This window comes from Penicillium alfredii, assembly GCF_028826965.1.
Source record: "Penicillium alfredii strain IBT 34128 chromosome Unknown utg000009l_segment0_segment0, whole genome shotgun sequence".
NCBI classification, from domain to species: Eukaryota; Fungi; Ascomycota; class Eurotiomycetes; order Eurotiales; family Aspergillaceae; genus Penicillium; species Penicillium alfredii.
In genome coordinates, this window is record NW_026622706.1 from 3,235,954 (window position 1) to 3,253,276 (window position 17,323).

A 17,323-nucleotide genomic window follows, 5' to 3' on the forward strand; every position below is an offset into this window, starting at 1 on the left:
TGAGTCCCGAGGAATCCGGAGTCGCACAAGGGGGGACCGCCATTGTGGATGGAGCTGGATCCCGAATCCCAACCAGTCGATCCCTGCTCGTCTGAATCATGAAAGAGCCTCTCTCGCATGACCGGGGGAATACAGCAGCGAAACCCCTCGAGGTTCGATATGATCCATCCTGTTTCACTTCACGCAGGTACTCTCGTGCAGAGTTGTCCGGGGGTTCCACGGCTGTCACTTTCTCCCGCCCAAAACACTAGGCTCCTCACGTTCAGGATCCACCAGGTGATCACGAGGGAATTTCCAGGGCCATGGGCGGCTAAGGATATTCGGGGAGTCTCACACTATTGGCGACTAGCGGGAGTGTGTTGGGTCCACACGATCGACAAAATCGACTTGTCGACTGCAGGTCGATCCCCGGTCCACTTGGGAATCCCGCGCGAGAAGGCCCGGCCCGATGCAAAAGCAAACAGGCTTTTCTTTCTGGGTTTTGACAGCTATTCAGGTGGATGAGATGGGGATGAGAAGAGTTCGAGTTGAAGGCCAAGTCGAAAGGAGGGAGAGAAAGGAGAGAAACAGAGGGTTGGGGAAGACAACAGTGGCGAGCTGAAGGCTCTCTCGCCAGTCGCGGCTGTGAGGATTTCTGTACGACTCACCGGTGGAAACTGACTTGTTCATTTAGTGCAAAAGTGATGCGTCGAACTCCAGTTCGTCCGGGGGTACCTGGAGATCCCCGAAATCAATGCCAACCTGCAACTCCCCTTTTCAAATCCCATCATGTCAATGATTGGAGTGCTCTCGTCCCTGACTGGCTCCACTGCATCTCGATCCAGAGGCGCCACGGGCGAGATGATCACCACTAGTCGTCAATCATCACTCGTGAACCCAGGGCTTATTACGTGCATATATTTGCTATTTCCTGACCCCGTCGCCCACTCCCTCGGTATATATCGCCATCCACTCCACCACCCGCGATTGTTGCTCTGCCTGGCCGAGTTGTCTATTTTCTTGCTTCTTCCTGCCCTAGCCAGGACCCAAATCCCATTCCCTCGGCTCTTCACTTGGTCCAGTCGTGTCCAGAGGAGATCCTTCCGGATCCGGGAGCTCGTGGCTTGCCTTTGATTCTTTGGCTCAAAGCCAAAAAGAAAACAAAAGACCCAAGAAAAGCAAAAAATGGAGACGGAGCCTGTGTCTTATGAGTTTCCCGGCCATGCCGTGGGGGCCTTTGCCCGACGCCCCATGGACTCGTCCCTGGACCAGAGCTTCCCCTTCTATTCGCATCCCACGGCACCGTATTCGCTGCCTTACCAAGCTCCCAGCTCCACAGCATACAACGTCAATCATTCTCTGGGTAGTCAACCTTCCCACCCCTATCACCCATATTATGTGGCCCAGCAGTCAATCAGCCCACAGCCATTGCGTCTGGCTTCGGATCAACAGGCGCTGCAGTCTCTCCCGGAGATTCGACCGGCGAAGAATGCCATCAACCAAGTGACAAAGTCTAGCACGGAACCTCGCTTGGGTCAGCCTCCCTCGACTTCATCTGTCGACAGGGCCGAGCAAAAGCCAGAGGCGCACGATGTCGATTTCTCAACTGGGGTTGACGTGCTGATGAAGGCCATTCAATCTAAAGCGGGCTCTCCCCCGGTCCAGCCATCACTGCCACCGCTCCAACATTTGGCTCCATCGGCCATGTCGAGCTATCCCGCGAGCTATCCACTGTCCTCGCCCTCGTCCCGATACTTGCTAACCAATGAGGGGCAATTGTCCCGATCTGGGAAGAAGCGCAAATACACTTGCACGCTGCCAGACTGTGGGAAGAGCTTTGCCCAAAAGACACATCTAGACATTCACATCCGAGCCCATACGGGAGACAAACCATTCGTGAGTATCACCTCGCTAACCCAAGGGTTGCTTTCCATCATAGTGCTAATCAAGTGGGACGAGTAGATCTGCAAGGAACCCTCATGCGGACAGCGGTTTTCGCAACTAGGAAACCTGAAGGTAAGTATACTCCTGGTGTGATTTTGCGACGCACGAGTCGGGAACTAACTTGCTTTCGCAGACCCATCAGCGGCGACATACCGGCGAAAAGCCCTACTCCTGTGACATCTGCCACAAGCGATTTGCGCAACGGGGCAATGTGCGCGCCCACCAAATCACCCACCAGCCCGCAAAGCCGTTTACCTGTCTCCTCGATAGCTGTGGCAAACAGTTTACCCAACTAGGAAACCTCAAGGTAATCACACTCCTCGGAATATCTTCATTAGAAGCTTTTCTTTGTTTTTAAGCTGACATATGAATCCGTTTTTTCAGTCTCACCAGAATAAGTTCCATGCCGCAACCCTCAACAATCTCACCGCGCGCTTCTCCCAGTTCGGAGACACCGGGCCTCCCAACCCTCGAGATCGAGAAATGTGGGAATACTTTGCGACATTATACAAGAACAGCAATAAGGGTATCAAGGGACGGGGAAAGGATCGCCGGATCTCGACAACCAAACGGTCCGGTCCCCACGCGGCCAGATCGGGTCTGGGCCCGTCGCTTGAATCCGATGAAGAGACGGCCCAAGCCCGCCGCGGCAGCTATGACCATCTTTCCATGTACACGGGGGTTTCCAGTAGTGACGGCGATGATCCTGGGCCATACTTGATGGACCGACGAGATCCTTGATGCCCCCAAGGCATACTGATATGTTTTGATATGCGTGACGGTTTTTCTTTTCTTTCGTTTCTTTACTCCTACGGGACGTCTATTTTCTTTGTGTGTGGTGGTTGGTTTCCGGCGAGGTGTATATGAAGCGATGAGGACCTGTGGGATATGTATTGTAGATTGGAGTTGGGGTTGATTCGGGCGACTCTAGATTGCGCTAGAAAATAGGAATTGAACTAAGGGGTTTCGGAGAGCAAGACTTTCGTGGATATTCAGGCAGGCTACTTGACTTGGGATGTATATCTTAGATCATCTGTTTTACATAGAGTCTCAGGTCGTTGGTAGAGACCAAGTATGTGTCTACTTCCTTTTTTTTTTTTTTTTTTTTTTTTTTTGAAATATATGCAGGGGCATGAATCTCCATTAGAGAAAGGAAAAAGTTAGGATGTATCAGCTCGACGTATTTTCCCCCCCTCTTCCTTATCTGGCTGAACTGTGCGTGGAAAGAACCAAGTGCACCTGGCGATAGTGTACATAGAGTAAATGAAAAATCAAATAGATGAAAAAAAAGAAAGAAACTATCGCATCATTCATCCAGCTAGATATCCCGAGTGACTCACCAAAGCATCTACTCAGCATCGGCAATGTCGAGATCCCCATCCGCAGCCGTCGAACTACCCGTTGGCGGAGCCACGGTACCAACGGGATTCGCATGCACGAGGGCGTCGGTAATGAAAGATTCCTCGACGGCAGCCTTTCTTCGGAAGACGCGCAACCAGCGACGGCCCCACTGGCGGATGATGGCGTCCTCGGGCAGGTCGCCGCTGCCGTCACCGCGTTCCATCAGCTCGTCATTGCTGCCGGTGGCGACAGAGATGATAGAATCCTCAATAAACTTGAAGAGAGCCTGCATGTCGGTACGTTCACGGGCCAGAGTCTCGCCGAGGACACTTAACTGGGGCTCGTACAGGCTGGGCTGGGTACGAGCAGCGACGATTTGACGCATGCGGTTGGTAACCTTGCCAACCGTTGCGGAGATCATTTCGAACACATGGGTCTTGGCCAGGGTGGTACCTGCGGCGATGGACTCGGACAGAGCCCACTCGAGGACCGAGAGTGGACTGAGGATAGTGTAGTTGAGCAGCTTGTCGATGATGTTGATGGCGACGCCGGGCTGATCTACCCAGTACTCCATAACGGAGGTTATGATCTGGCAGCGTGCACGCGGCGACTCTGTACCGATCGCCAGAAGCCGGTCCTTGTTCCGCTCGATGCACGACAGAACATGTGAAAGTGACTTGGATCCCACGAAGCAAATCGACGTTACCAGAGCGTCTGTGGAGGGAACCTTGGGATCTTCAACTCCCAGCCCCTTGGCCTGTTCTTCGATGGATGCAATGACCGGCTGGAGTTCGTCATCACTTGTCTTCTTGCGAATGAGTTGCATGAGCTCTTGTCCCTCCTTGGAGTAGGGGGCCACTATATCTCGAATTAGTAGCCGTACTCCCACACCTAAGATGAAATGATACTTACTCTCAGCCATATATTTGAACTCGGGCGTATCTTTCTCTTTGCCCTCTGTGATCAATGGCCTATAGGGATCGGGGAGCGTTCCCTTGATGCGTTGTGCAAAACTCAATCGAATCTCCTTGTCCAGCGCACCGATGATGAATGCCATCTTTGGGTGAACCACCGGGAGCTCGAGGTCATCGATCCTGACCCGTGTTAGATACCAGATGTTGCGTTTTCTTTTTCTTGAAGAGTATTATTGACTTACCACTCGCTCCACTTCCACGTGAAGCCGAAATTGCTCAGATGATGAGCAAACCAATCCAAGAAACGGTGGCTCAATTCCAAGTCCATGGTCTCGAGACTGTTGTACAAGAACCGGATGGCACGGCCCAAGCTGGGCGCAATAGCCGCAGGAGCAACCTTGCAGCATTCCGTCAATAGAGCGTGGAAGTACACCAGTTTGTGCTCTGGCGTTGGCAGCTGGAACAACTGCGAGAACACGGCATCGACAGCCACATCCTCCGGTTTCCAAGCCAAGTCCTGGCTTTCCAAATCGCGCATTCGATCAAAGGGTGTTGCGCGCTTCACAAAGGTGTGAGGAGTAAAGTAGCAGTCGACGTCAATCAGGAACTTGGCCGTTGCAACCCGGTTAAAGTCCAGGAGATTGATCGTATCGACCAGTACATCCCTCAAGAGCGATGACGCGATGTCTGATGTAGGGGGCACCGTTTCGACATCCTGCGAAGCAAAGACTGAGAGATAGACCTCAGGGAAGAGAGCACGTGTCCCATTTTGCACCGGACTGGGAACAGTGATTTGAGGGAAGGCAACCTTTGCCGCCACATAAAAGGACTTAGGTTCACCGGTCTCTCCGTCCCGCAAGTCATTCCACGGGCGAGGAAGACAGTTCAACTTCCAACCCCGGCTGGCCTCTTCTTGAAGCTGAGTCTGGAGCAAACTGATAACGCTTTGACCAGCAGCGGGCTTGTCCTCTTCGGGGCTGAATGTATTCACTAGATCCACGAGAGCGTGAGGAGTGGATGCAATAATATCCGTCTTTTCGAGAAGCGCAGAAGCCTGTGTTTCGAACCCAGTCGCAGGAGACGACATCACGTAGGGAATGGTAAATAAGATGATTTTCACGAGCTCAAGACCGAGCAACTGTCCCCATATATTAGAGAGGCTCCATTATCGACAAGAAATCGATCACTTACGTCTTCTGAAGACGCCGTCTGTAGGTCGACGGCACGAGCGAACAGTTCCTCCAGAAGCGGGAAGATCCCTTCTCCCTCGTAAACAGGTTGAAGAATACCAAGGAAGCGAAGTAGAAGCTTCACTTCACGCCACGCCCCGGTGTCAATGTACCTCTGCAACGCGTTGCCCGCCTTGTTCAGTACCTCCGCTCCAAGCTCGAGCTTTAGGCTGTGCGCAACCAAGACCGTCGCGGTAACAAAGGGGATCTTCATCGGCTGCTCCAAGACACTGTTTCGGAGAATTTTCGGTTAGTCGATTCTGGGCGTCGAAGCGTGGGGGGTCAGTCAGGCACCGTACAGATCAAGGACGATATTGATGAAGGTATCGCGCATTTCCTCATCCTCATAATTCTCCACCACGGACTTTGCGATGCCCTCAACGTCATCCTCCACTCTCCGAGCTGCCTAATTTGACGCGACAGGTGTTAGTGGCTGCGGTATCCATAGCCCCCAAGAAGCAAGGCGCGCGGGCAGAATCGAAGAGCTCATACCGATTCGGCGACTGTTAACAGCTGCCGACGGACCTGGACAACCGGCGGTTCCTCATATCTTCGTCTTTGAGGACGGCGATCATAGTCCTCATCATCTAATAAGATTGGATTGGATTGTCAGTGGTGTATACGGGAAGTTTGTCGAGATCACTCACCTCGGTAGCGCCGCTTGCGCCCACCGCGGTAGCCGTGGTTCCGACGGTCGTACTCGGCCATTGGGCGTTGTTGTTGATGCAATAGCTCACTGATACCACGAAAGACTCCTGGGAGAATCCTTGGGGAGTGGTAGGGGAAGAATCGAGGGTCATAGCTGGGGGGAGCTCGACAGGGAAATGCGATCTCGGAACGGGGGAATTTCCGCCCCGGTCCTACATGGCACTCACCATCAAAGTCACCATGTCTACGAACCTCTTTTTACACATACACAAAGAAACAAGAAATGCGAATAGAAATATGAATATGGAAATGAAAATGAAATCGTCTGCTTCAGAACTGGAATGGCATGGAGCTCATGGCGAGTCGGAGGGACCCGGGGATGAGGGGGGAAGGACCAGCCGAGCCCGATGAAGGTGGACAATGATATTGCAAACAATAAGACAGACAGCAAAGACACAAAGAGGGATGAACAAACAGGGATTCTAGCACGGCAAGTCGAAGAATCCCTCCGGAAGTCCATGTCTAAGAAATCCGCAGGATCTCAATGGAAAATGGGGTGGAACAAGACTTCCGGAAGAACGAAGCTCGGCTTGCTGCGTCTGTGTTTCCTCCCCTCGACCGATGAAACCATGCAGTCTTCAACCCCTCCCGAAGGCAGACTTGCACAGAAAGGGTATCACTTTTTCCTCCCAAGAGCTGTCTCAGACACCTCAAAATAAAAAAAACTCCTGGCCATGACCTCCCACCGTTGCGTGAAAAAGAAATCACCAGCCCTTGCCTCCCCTTCTCAAATCGAACAATCCAGTTTTCCGCTTGCAGGTCATTAACGGATAACATGTCTCCCCTTCCACCGATCAAGCTTTGCCGTGTCTGCAGGGTTGAGGCGAACAAACGATAGTTAAGCCTGGGGCACTCTTTACCCCAGACTCCATCCGAACACACGACGGAACCCGTCCGTGGCAGTTTCATCCCCAACCACAGTGCAGACAGCAACCATTTTGAACGGACGCACCCCTGGAAGAGGGTGCACCACGTCAAAAATAAACTCAGTCGAGGTGCGCCATCATTTCCTCCTTGGAAAGAGGTTTGAAGTTATCGAGATCGAGCCCCCGCGAAGCGAGAACCGGGCGGATGTGGGCTGGGACCAGTTGGTTGTTCAACTCGGGGGCAATTGAAAGTTCTAGATGCAGGGTGAGTCTGGGGTCCACCTAAACAAGTAAAAGATACATGGCGACGGTCTCCACTTACCATGCCGCGAGAAATCAAAGAGGTTGGGCAGCTCCCGAGCCGGGTTGTTGTGATGACGGGAATCCGGTAGTCGTGTGTTCGGGTCTCGCAGTTCATCGAAGAAGGGATGGCACATGGCTTCGATGGCCGATAGACGCTGCGTCGGGGTGTATTCCAGGAGAGCCGAGATAAGATCAATAGCCTCCGGGGGTGCCTTGCGGAAAACCTGGGGTCTGGTTAACATACGGTTGAAAATATTGGGAGAGACGAGGCGAAAGTACCTTGTTGAAGGGATGGGGCTTGATTTGAGGGAATTTATGCTCCATGTAGTTGGGGTTCATGGTGCGGATCTGTTCGCGAGTCGGGGTGCCGAGAACCTTGATGATCTCCACAAGCTGGTCAATGCCCGATTCACCAGGGAAGAGCGGTTGCCCCAGCATCAGCTCGGCCATCACACAACCGGTCGACCACACATCTAGGACGGATTAGTCAACATGTCACATCGCACGCCAGTTCTCCAGAAAACGTACCAATCTTAGTTGTGTAGTTGGTCGCACCAAAGATCAACTCGGGCGCCCGGTAGTAGCGAGAGCAAATGTAGGAGACGTTGGGTTCGTTCTCAATCAGGATCTTGGCCGACCCGAAATCGCAAAGTTTCAGGATGCCGGTGCTGACATCCAAGAGTAGGTTTTGAGGCTTGATGTCACGGTGGCAGATCCCCTGGGAGTGAATGTATGCCAGCGACCGGAACAACTGGTAGATATACAGTTTAACCTCTAGCATTGGCATCGTGGTCTTGAGCTTGTTGAAGTAACGGGAGGCGCGGTACACAGTCTCTGGAACGAATTCCAGGACGAGGTTCAGGTACACTTCATCTTTCTGGTCGAGGGGAACGAGAGAACACGGTCAGATCCCAAGGAACGAGAAGGAAAAAGAGCCAAGGAAGCAAGACACATACCCGGTCGCCGTTGGAGTAATAGAAAGCCTTGAGCTCGACGATATTTGGATGGCGCACGATCCGCATAATCTGCAGTTCACGGTTCTGTGGCGGGGTCAGCAAAGACTTGCTACATCAGAAGAGGTCCCATCCTACCTTGAATCGCTTATCCTGGAGGACTCTTTTGATGGCAGCATCTTCGCCGCTGGGGGCCATCTTGGTCTGAAACACCACACCGAAGGACCCATTGCCCACGATCTTGCACTGAGTATACGAGATCTCCTTGGCCTCGCCCGTCAGTCCATCTTGGACCTTCTCGCGGATGACCTCTGCAGAGAAGAAAAGAAAGAGAGTCAGTATGGGGGGAGTTTGGGGGAGGAAAGAAGAACCACAATTGATTCCAGAGGGGGAGGTTTTTCTCTTACCACCCATGCGCAAACTTGGGAACAACCCAGGGCGACTTTGTGACATGACGAAGGGGAGAGGGGAATCGAGTGATTTGAGAGGGTCGAGAAGTCAAGGTGTGGGAAGTTGAGAAAGTCCGTTTTGGGGGGGGGGGGTTGTAAATCGGTGGAGCCACTTGGAGGGGAGGGGCGGAAGGACCGAATTGGGGGGGGGGGCGCGTGCGATGAGAAGAAACGACACACCTCTTCGGCGAGAAGATGGAGGGGAAGAAGGGGAAAAATGGAAGAAAAAAAAAAAGAGAAGAAAAAGAAGAAAAAGAAAAGGGCCGTGCCAAGAACGCAAATCGGAAGAGATGAGAGGAATAGGAATGAAGAGGGAAACGGGGACAACCGTTGGTCGTAGAATGCTTAACCAATAACGGCGTAGAGTGGAAGGGAAATTGAGGTGGGTTCAGGGCCCGAGAAGAGTGACGTTGATATCAGGAAGAAGAAGAAGAGAGAAAGAGCAGCACTTTTCGAGGTGAAGAGGAAGAGGGGGAAGAAAAGAGAGGGGCGGGAGAGGAAGAGAGAGAGAGAGAGAGAGAGAGAGATGCCCTTCAGGTATTGTTTAGGAAAAAATTGGGTTGGAGCGACCTTTTTATACAAAATACACAAGATGCAGATAGAAGTATACATGAAATAGTAGCTAGGAGTGACTATTCCATTTTTCTATATAATTCTTGTTCTTCTCTCTCTTCATTTCTACTTCTTAGGGGGGACTTTCTTTTTTGCCTCAGGTTCACTGACGTTGTGTACAAATGGTCGAACTCATCGCAGAGGCAATACCGTACCGAACACAGATGACAGACGGTGACAATACATGACATCATAGATACAGGGTAATTAGGGTATTTACCAATACATGCCAGTGTACCGGTATGGAATTCGAGCAAGAGAGGGAGAGTTGGGGGAAATGCAAAACAGAGGAAATTACAGAAGAGGGAATTCAAAAATGAAAAGAAAAACAAGAGCAGCTTCATTATCTTTTCCCTTGTATAGTATGTATATCATCCAGGGGGATCAAAAAGTGTTTTCGTTGGGACTGGAAAAAAAAAAAAAAAAAAAAGAACGGGGCCGATCGAACGGGAATAATTCATCTCCACTTGGATGGACCACATCGACGGGATACCTTATTAGTACATTAGTACCAAGTGCCAGAGAGAGAACATCAAAAAAAGAGCTCCAAGCTATCCAAGCTCGAGGTCATCTCCGGCCATCCCGTGGCAGTCGGCTGACCCGGTGTGGTTTTCACTGGAACCGCGGTCATTGGCTGGTCACCTGAGGGGCCCTCGTGATCGTGATGACATCGGTCACGAGAACACGACACCTGAGGAATCATTCTGACCCAGCCTTCTTTTTTTCTTCTTTCTCTCTCTCTATTTCCCTCTATTTTCCTCCCTCTCTTTATAATTTTATAATTTAAGTATGTTAGTATTTTAGTATTTTAGTATTTTAGTATTCAGGCAAGGGTTTCCTTGGCATTTGTGTGGAAGTTCAATTAATTGGGATTTCACCCGAAAGAGGTCACGGTTGCCTCCAAGTTCAATGGAAACAAGAAACATTCTGGTTTTTTTCCTTTTTTCTTTTTCTTTTTCTTTCTTTTTTTCTTTTTTCTTTTTTCTTTTTTCTTTTATTATTTGATACAAGCCTTCTATCATAAAGAAAGCTGAAAATAAGAGAAGATAAAAGATATATAACAACTAAAAAAAAAATAAAAGGGGCTAAGGAATGTTCCTGGCGCCTTGCCCCTGATGGTTAAAAGTAGTCTCACAGACCGCAAGCACCCGGGTTTTTTTGGTCCAGGTACACACACACTTGAACTGAGGACCAGCTTAGTGTGTATAGATGGGGGGAGGCAATTCCCTCAAAAAATTAAATAAAAAACACCAACCGCAATATGGCCCTTGCGCTGCAGCTGGAAAGATGCAGCTGGCTCAAAAGGTCAACGTTGAGGAGCTCTCGAGCTTCCTCACTGGTGTAACCCAAGTCAGGGCTGCATCGGCTCCAAGTGCATCACTGGGGTCTTTTGTACGACGTAATACGTCTGACACTGTTTCCTGTAAATTACGAAAATTGACCTGTTTTCTTATTCATGTGTATTGTATGTATGTACGTACGTACGTATGTATGTATGTCCTCGAGAATCATTGGAAACGGTTCATTCCGAGACTGGATGGGTGCATGAATATACAGCCCAAACATACAATCACACGGTTTGCAACTAACAGCTCGGATCGACATCACCGGATCAGCCCCAATGTCATGCGATAGATCGGCTGTCAGCCATGTCGGGATTCCGAACAGCTTCATCATTCCCGGTCTCGGGTTGACATTTTTGATGGATCTGTGACAATGCACTAGTTCAGTGATCTTGACAGGGGGTGGAATGGGATATTGAGTGGAACCCTCACTCGGTACAGGAGATACACTTCCCACTCCGTGAGATGGCATGGGCATGAAGTTTCAAAATTGCATGCGTTCCCGTGTATCAATGCAGTTGTCGGCATGTTAGCACCGGATCGCATGGAAGCAAGGAACAGCATTCCCATCAGACACGTGGACGATTAAGCTCGCGTTGTCTCAAATCTATGACCTTCAACTGATCAGGATCTATTAATCCCAAGGTGATTATATGATAGGAATGAATGATTATAATTAGTACCCACATTCACCCTCAAAGTCTGCTGGAACAGCCACTCAGAAAACCACTCGAGTCCTGGAGATAATTACTCGTCCCGAGGTGTGGGAGATGATGTCACGGTGGATCCCTCGAGTGAATCCATAATTTATCAACTCCATACAATCTCCCCCCCAGAGGGTGATTATTGGGTGATAATTCGCATCATAGCGCATAGCTAAAGGTTTGCTAGATTTACTAGTAGTTCTTAGTGCTCCAGTGCAATAGACATACCAATTGCACAGTGGATACTAACCTCAGGGATCACGAAAATCAAGCACTCCTTTGCCGAGAAACTTGGACCAAGGGTTGGTTGGGTGGGGAGGGGGATACGTCGAACAGTGATTAGGTGTAGATGCATAAGGCCAGGTCCACCGTACTCCGGACTCTTTGGGCCCTTTGGCTCCATCTTCAACCGTGTCCACTTCAGGGACCCAGTTGCTTTCGTTCGGATGGATTATCATTTGCTCGTAGAAGCGAGGGCCAAGGCCACACTCCCGACACCGCCCGATAGAAAATACCGGCAGATTACTGACCGCTTTGTCATATCAGGTGACTCTGTTCGGGTTCAGAACTATACAGTCCATCAGACGTCAGTCCAGAGAGCATAAAAAAGAACTGTAAGAAAGAAACTTCTATATATATAGATACACCTGGTGACTAGGTATATGCTACTCAGAGATCAATTCAAAACGTGTTTTACATTGGCCCGTCTATGATGCGAAAAACATAACCAAGGCTCTCCACAGGTGTATCCCATACCTCAATCATGGGTTGGCCAGAAGTATGGCCATGGAAGGGAATAGAGTCACATAAACACGACCTCCCCAGGCCATCCAAACAGTCGGAGATGCGGCATCGAGTGATGGACAAGATGGCAATCGAAGAAACAGAGTGTGAATCTATACAGACAGAAATAAAAGAACAAATTGAAATCTCCATGGCGCCAAACAACTGCCGCCTGCACCCGCAACCCAGATTCAAGAGGATATACCGAGAGAAGTGACATGCCATGTCTGTCCAGACAGTGGAGAGCGAAGAACTACTAAAACAGGGGGGCGAAGGGTTATTAGCCGGAGAGAGGTGGGGGAAGAGAGACAGCTCGAGTCCATTGCACCAAGAAACGGGCTGGGATCCCAATGGAAGGTAACGGGAGCTTAGAATGGCGGAGGAACCATGTTCGTGACATCAGCCTTCTCCTGCTGCTCCATCAACTCTTCCCCAGCGATCTCCAGGGAAACGGCGAGACCGACTTTGGCCGTTTGCTATGAACGGAAAAAGGGAACCATTAGCGCTGGTGTATTTCACGGGAGGGGGGGAGCTCAAAGGGTGATGAAATTGCATACCTTGGCCTGGTCAATCTCTCCCGCAAAGGTCAACGAGATAGGCATGGCGATCCGCTTCTCGAGCAAGCAGCTGACTTTGCCGGCACTGTCGACCTGGGCGCGAAGGGAGGAGGCCCGGAAATCGTACTTGGCACCAATCGCGGTGGTGCCATCGCGGCTGGGACCACCCATCATCATAGCGGCCGCACTGGGGGCGAATTGCAGGTTCATGTCAACACCGGCCTCAACCCGCTCGGAGAGCTTCCGCCAGTAAGTAGCAGCAAATGTTCCCTGGGCCTGCAGCTGAGCCGTAGCAATCCAGTCATCTCCCTTATACTTGGCGCTGTAGGAAAGAGCAGTCTCCGGGCGAGTGTTGAGACCCTGTCGCTGCCAGATCGCCTCAAAACCAAGGGCCAGAGCGGGGGTAATGGACTGCAGGTAGCTTCCAACGAAAATGCCGGTCAGACCACCCTCGAGGAACGACGGGTTGAATGCCTTGAGAGATGCCGAGAAATCCGAGCCAGTGTAGTCGTTGTCGAGCTGGAGCAGACCCTGGGTGCCACCAGCCATAATCTGGGCGTTGGTCTTGGTGACCAGAGCCTGGTTCCAGCGGTAGTTGTAGACCCCAGCGAGCGTACCGTCACTTCCGAAGTTGCCTTGCATGAACACCTGTTATGAAAGCTTCGATCAGAGACATGCACCGAGGAGACACAGGGCAACAAGAGAAGCCATTCTTCTTATCAAGACATAGATGTAGATATCCTTACCTTGGGACTTCCGTACATGGCGGAGAAAGCGTACGGCGGCATATTTCCCGACGAGCCCATGGAGAACGCGTGCGACACTCGGAACAGGGGAGACATGCCGAACACCTTGGTCAGGTCTGCACGGAGACCCGAGAACATAAAGTTGGACAGCAGAACCTCCTTCTGCACCTCTCGTGCAAGGTTATCCACCGTGCCGGGGTTGGGCAGATTGAGCAATGCCCTTCGATCGGAAAACGACGTGTATGCATCCCTGATAGCTGCCACGGCGGGATTGTCCGTGACAAAGGAGAGCGATGATAGGATATCGGCCATATTGATGGTTTTTGACAATTATAGAAAGGTTAATGTCGTCACGCGAGGATGTTTTTCAATGGATGTTGTGTTTTTTTCTTTTCTCGAGAGCTTCGGGAAGAGGACAGACAACGTGGCAAAATAAAAAAGGGTGAGACCAGCCCGGGAAATCTGGGACGAATGAACGTCTCCGAGGATTGAAATTGTTTTGCAAGAAGGGCTCTGTCTAATCCGCTCAGGAGTCGGGTCGGAGAGGATCGAAGGCTTTCCAGTGAAAAATGCGAGTCACCTGCTCGGCGTCTTTGGTTGCTGTCGGCCCCCGGGATTGTCGATTATGTCAGCACCCCGTGCCCGGTGGAACGCCATGACGAAGTGGAATCCATGTCGACCGGGCCCTGGTTGTTTGGCTTGATTCCAAGCCTTCTTGCTTTTGTTTCTTCTTCTCTAGCCAACTGAGAGGTCTCTAATTGAAACCACCATTTTACCTGAGTGCTGTTCGCTCACCGGAGAGCATCGACTGGACAATTTGAGGTCTTGATCAGCCTATACCGCCTCCCCGTGCATCTTGGGTTTGTCTCTCTTCGACTTTCTCCCCACCTGTGTGGTTTCGTCTTTAGGGACTCGGTTTATTGCACTCGTGCTTGGAATTCATTGCAAGGAACTTGGACAGCTACTTGGTATTGAATATTTTCTCTTGTCTTGGTCGACTTGTCCACCCGACCATGGATACGTTACTGTAAGCTTGCTTCTCTCGATTGCCTAATATCTTCGTTTCCGGTGGAAATGCTATCTATGATCTTCCCAAACCCCATGAAGCATTTCGTTATGAGAGAGGCAGAGTCTAGAATACCAGACGCCCGTTGGACTCGAGCTGACGTCAAGTAGCACCGCTGAGATCGTGGCTAACTCACCACAATTTCGACGGAAATCCTCGATCTTTGTCGACGCCATTCATGACTTGCCTGAAAAAGCCGATCTAGCCCCGGCCCAACTCTACAGTACCGAATCTGGTCGGCTGTTTCATTCGGGCCGAATTGTAATCATCACTGTTGGTTTGCCCGCCAGAGGGAAGACGTAGGCTCATTCATCCTGGAACCACAGTTGCTCCTGAATACTAATATTTACCAGACATATCTCTGTGGCTCTCGCACGATATCTTCGCTGGTATGTCTTGTTCCCTATGAAAATAGATCCCAACGCATCCTGATACATGAGTTCACCAAAAAAAACATGCTGACGAGCTGTATAGGCTGGGTGTCAAAACCAGAATTTTCCACCTGGGTGACTACCGCCGGGCCACGATTCCATTTGGAGAGGACATGCCCGATGATTATTTTTACGTCAATGGTAGTCGCAACACTATTCTGTGGTTTTCCGAGATCCCTCGCTAACAGACTCTATGTCTAGCATCTGCATCGTCCGTTCTTCTCCGCCAAAAGATTGTGAGAAAATGCCGAGAAGACATTTACCACTTCTTGAACCATGAAAATGGGCAGATCGCGATTTATGATGCCGTCAATCCGCTCGCCTCAGGTCGGCGTTCGCTTGCGAAGGAGTTTGCGAAGCATGATATCGAGGTAACATGGATACCTGGAGTCCGTATATTGGCTTCATGGCACTGATTTAGTTTGAAAGACACTCTTCATCGAATCCTGGTGTGATGATGAACGCATCATTGAGGAAAACGTCCGCAGGGTTAAGATATCCTCCCCTGACGTGAGTCTGGTTCCCTTAGGTGGCACTGGAAGAAATTCACTCACGGAATGTATCAGTACGTTGGCTGGAGCCCGGAAGATGCCGTGAAGCATTATTTGACACGCATCTCCTCCCGGATCCCCCAATTTTCCACCATGGAGGAAAAGGACTTGAATTACATCAAGGTCCTTCCCACTTGAATTCTTTGAGGTTTGACATACTGACTAATTCCAGATGATCAATGCCGGTGAGCGACTCATTGTCAACAATCGAAGCTTTGGATATCTCTCCAACCGCATTGTGTTTTACCTCTTGAATCTCCATATCAAATCGAGACGCACCTACTTCGCTCGGGTAGGTGATTCTGCCACGTCTTGTGAGAGTCCAAGCAACTAACGATCAAACAGGCTGGCGTCTCGTTGGAAGCGGACTCTTACAAGGCCGATGCTTCTCTCTCTGAACAAGGAGAAGACTACGCCAAGAAAATGACTGATTGCTTGCTAGCCCATCGAGAAACGGAGAAGCAAGCGTTGTTTGACCGCGGAGAAACAGCATATGAGTTGAGACCTCTCAAAGTCTGGACATCCACTCGACGGAGAACCGTGGAGACTGCCAAATACCTGTATGATCGAGGCTACAAGGTTCGGCAGCGGTCTCAGATGAGTCAATTAAATCCCGGAGTCTGCGAGAAAATGGCAGAAAACCATATCAGAGCAGAATATGGCGATGAGGTCTCAAAGCATGAGCTGGACCCTTATCATCATCGGTACCCCCGTGCAGAGGTAATACTCGTCCTGGTGGGCACCCACGCAAATGGCTAACTACTTCGACAGTCATACCACGATCTCGCCGTCCGCCTCGAACCAATCATCCTTGAGCTGGAAAGAGAGCAGAATGATCTGCTCATCATTGCGCATGAGAGCGTATTGAGGGTTCTGTATGGGTATCTCATGGCCTGTAATGCCGCAGACATCCCATTCTTAGAGTTCCCCCGGGACGAGATCATCGAGGTAGAATGATTTCAATGCCTGGTTCATATCGACGCATGGCTAACCAACACCGTCCAGATTATCCCCGAAAGCTATCAAAACGAGGCACGAAGAATCCACATTCCTGACCTCCCCGAAGAAATCATTCCCGCTTCCCCCGAAGATTTGAAGATCCCGGTACCCCCAAGCGGAGTAGTATCTCCGATGCAAGGATTGGGCAGCCCGAAGGAAGGCCTCGCCACACCCCAGAGTGGGTTGCGAACTCCCAGTGGGCTTCGAACCCCTCGCGAGCCCGAGAGGATCACCCAACAGCATGTGGAAGATGTCGTCTAGACGCAATGGCCCAGGGCTCAAGCCTGCTCGTCCCGACATCCCGATATGCTCCCGCGGCATTGCTTCGATATAAAGGTGTTGGTGTGTTCCCGTTCTGACTCTAGATGTGCAACCCAATCATCATTATCCCCCATGTAGCGTTGACACAAAGACAATATTATCTCCCTGTTGAAGCTCGTATTTCTCTTCACCTTCGAGTTCCCAGTCAGTATCGTTGATCAAAACCAGGATGCCCGGTCGCCTGTCCCAAATGATCAGCACTGCTAGGATAGAGAAGTCCTGGTATTAACCTACACATTGTCTTCCATGATAAACAATGCTTTCCTCTGGTCTCTCATGACGTGCTCGACCAGGTGTTGAAGTAGGTACGTGATATTAGGTCGACTTCCATCATCTAAGCGAGGGGGTAGCACAATTGGGTGTTTGCGCTCATTGGAAAAGAGCATCTCGAGTCCGCCACTGGAGGCCTTCATTAGATTCGGTCCGAGGAAGATAAGAGAACTGACCATACGTGAACTCGACGGTAATTAGAATGGAGGCCTCGCCTCCGGCAGCTGAATCGGCCATTAAGTAAAATCAACGAG

General features: G+C 50.6%; 6 protein-coding genes across 6 annotated transcripts; 2 read left to right on the forward strand and 4 right to left on the reverse strand.

Moving 5' to 3' along the window:
• Positions 1–1,164: 1,164 nt before the first annotated feature.
• Positions 1,165–2,664, forward strand: NUU61_007128 (C2H2-type zinc finger protein; the record flags this gene model as incomplete). Its single annotated transcript, XM_056657653.1, has 4 exons — positions 1,165–1,875; positions 1,942–1,995; positions 2,057–2,230; positions 2,308–2,664. The coding sequence occupies 4 exons, from the start codon at positions 1,165–1,167 to the stop codon at positions 2,662–2,664; spliced, it is 1,296 nt and encodes a 431-aa protein (XP_056510453.1).
• Positions 2,665–3,271: 607 nt separating this feature from the next.
• Positions 3,272–6,115, reverse strand: NUU61_007129 (NCBP1 family protein; the record flags this gene model as incomplete). The annotated part of the gene is made up of 7 exons (XM_056657654.1): positions 3,272–4,122; positions 4,177–4,358; positions 4,421–5,316; positions 5,370–5,637; positions 5,707–5,813; positions 5,900–5,994; positions 6,055–6,115. The coding sequence occupies 7 exons, from the start codon at positions 6,113–6,115 to the stop codon at positions 3,272–3,274; spliced, it is 2,460 nt and encodes an 819-aa protein (XP_056510454.1).
• Positions 6,116–7,101: 986 nt separating this feature from the next.
• On the reverse strand, positions 7,102–8,690 carry NUU61_007130 (GSK family serine/threonine-protein kinase; the record flags this gene model as incomplete). The annotated part of the gene is made up of 6 exons (XM_056657655.1): positions 7,102–7,235; positions 7,304–7,508; positions 7,564–7,757; positions 7,813–8,161; positions 8,241–8,324; positions 8,376–8,690. The coding sequence occupies 6 exons, from the start codon at positions 8,688–8,690 to the stop codon at positions 7,102–7,104; spliced, it is 1,281 nt and encodes a 426-aa protein (XP_056510455.1).
• Positions 8,691–12,496: 3,806 nt separating this feature from the next.
• On the reverse strand, positions 12,497–13,743 carry tom40 (TOM complex pore protein TOM40; the record flags this gene model as incomplete). The annotated part of the gene is made up of 3 exons (XM_056657656.1): positions 12,497–12,604; positions 12,686–13,333; positions 13,432–13,743. 3 exons carry the CDS (start codon positions 13,741–13,743, stop codon positions 12,497–12,499), a joined length of 1,068 nt encoding a protein of 355 aa, XP_056510456.1.
• A 701-nt stretch (positions 13,744–14,444) lies between these two features.
• Positions 14,445–16,739, forward strand: NUU61_007132 (bifunctional fructose-2,6-bisphosphate 2-phosphatase/6-phosphofructo-2-kinase; the record flags this gene model as incomplete). Its single annotated transcript, XM_056657657.1, has 11 exons — positions 14,445–14,458; positions 14,608–14,796; positions 14,851–14,886; positions 14,972–15,069; positions 15,130–15,299; positions 15,358–15,438; positions 15,495–15,602; positions 15,652–15,771; positions 15,825–16,199; positions 16,251–16,427; positions 16,485–16,739. 11 exons carry the CDS (start codon positions 14,445–14,447, stop codon positions 16,737–16,739), a joined length of 1,623 nt encoding a protein of 540 aa, XP_056510457.1.
• Positions 16,740–16,862: 123 nt separating this feature from the next.
• NUU61_007133 (ubiquitin-related modifier 1) lies at positions 16,863–17,306 on the reverse strand (the record flags this gene model as incomplete). Its single annotated transcript, XM_056657658.1, has 3 exons — positions 16,863–16,980; positions 17,034–17,198; positions 17,251–17,306. 3 exons carry the CDS (start codon positions 17,304–17,306, stop codon positions 16,863–16,865), a joined length of 339 nt encoding a protein of 112 aa, XP_056510458.1.
• Between the last annotated feature and the right edge of the window lie 17 nt (positions 17,307–17,323).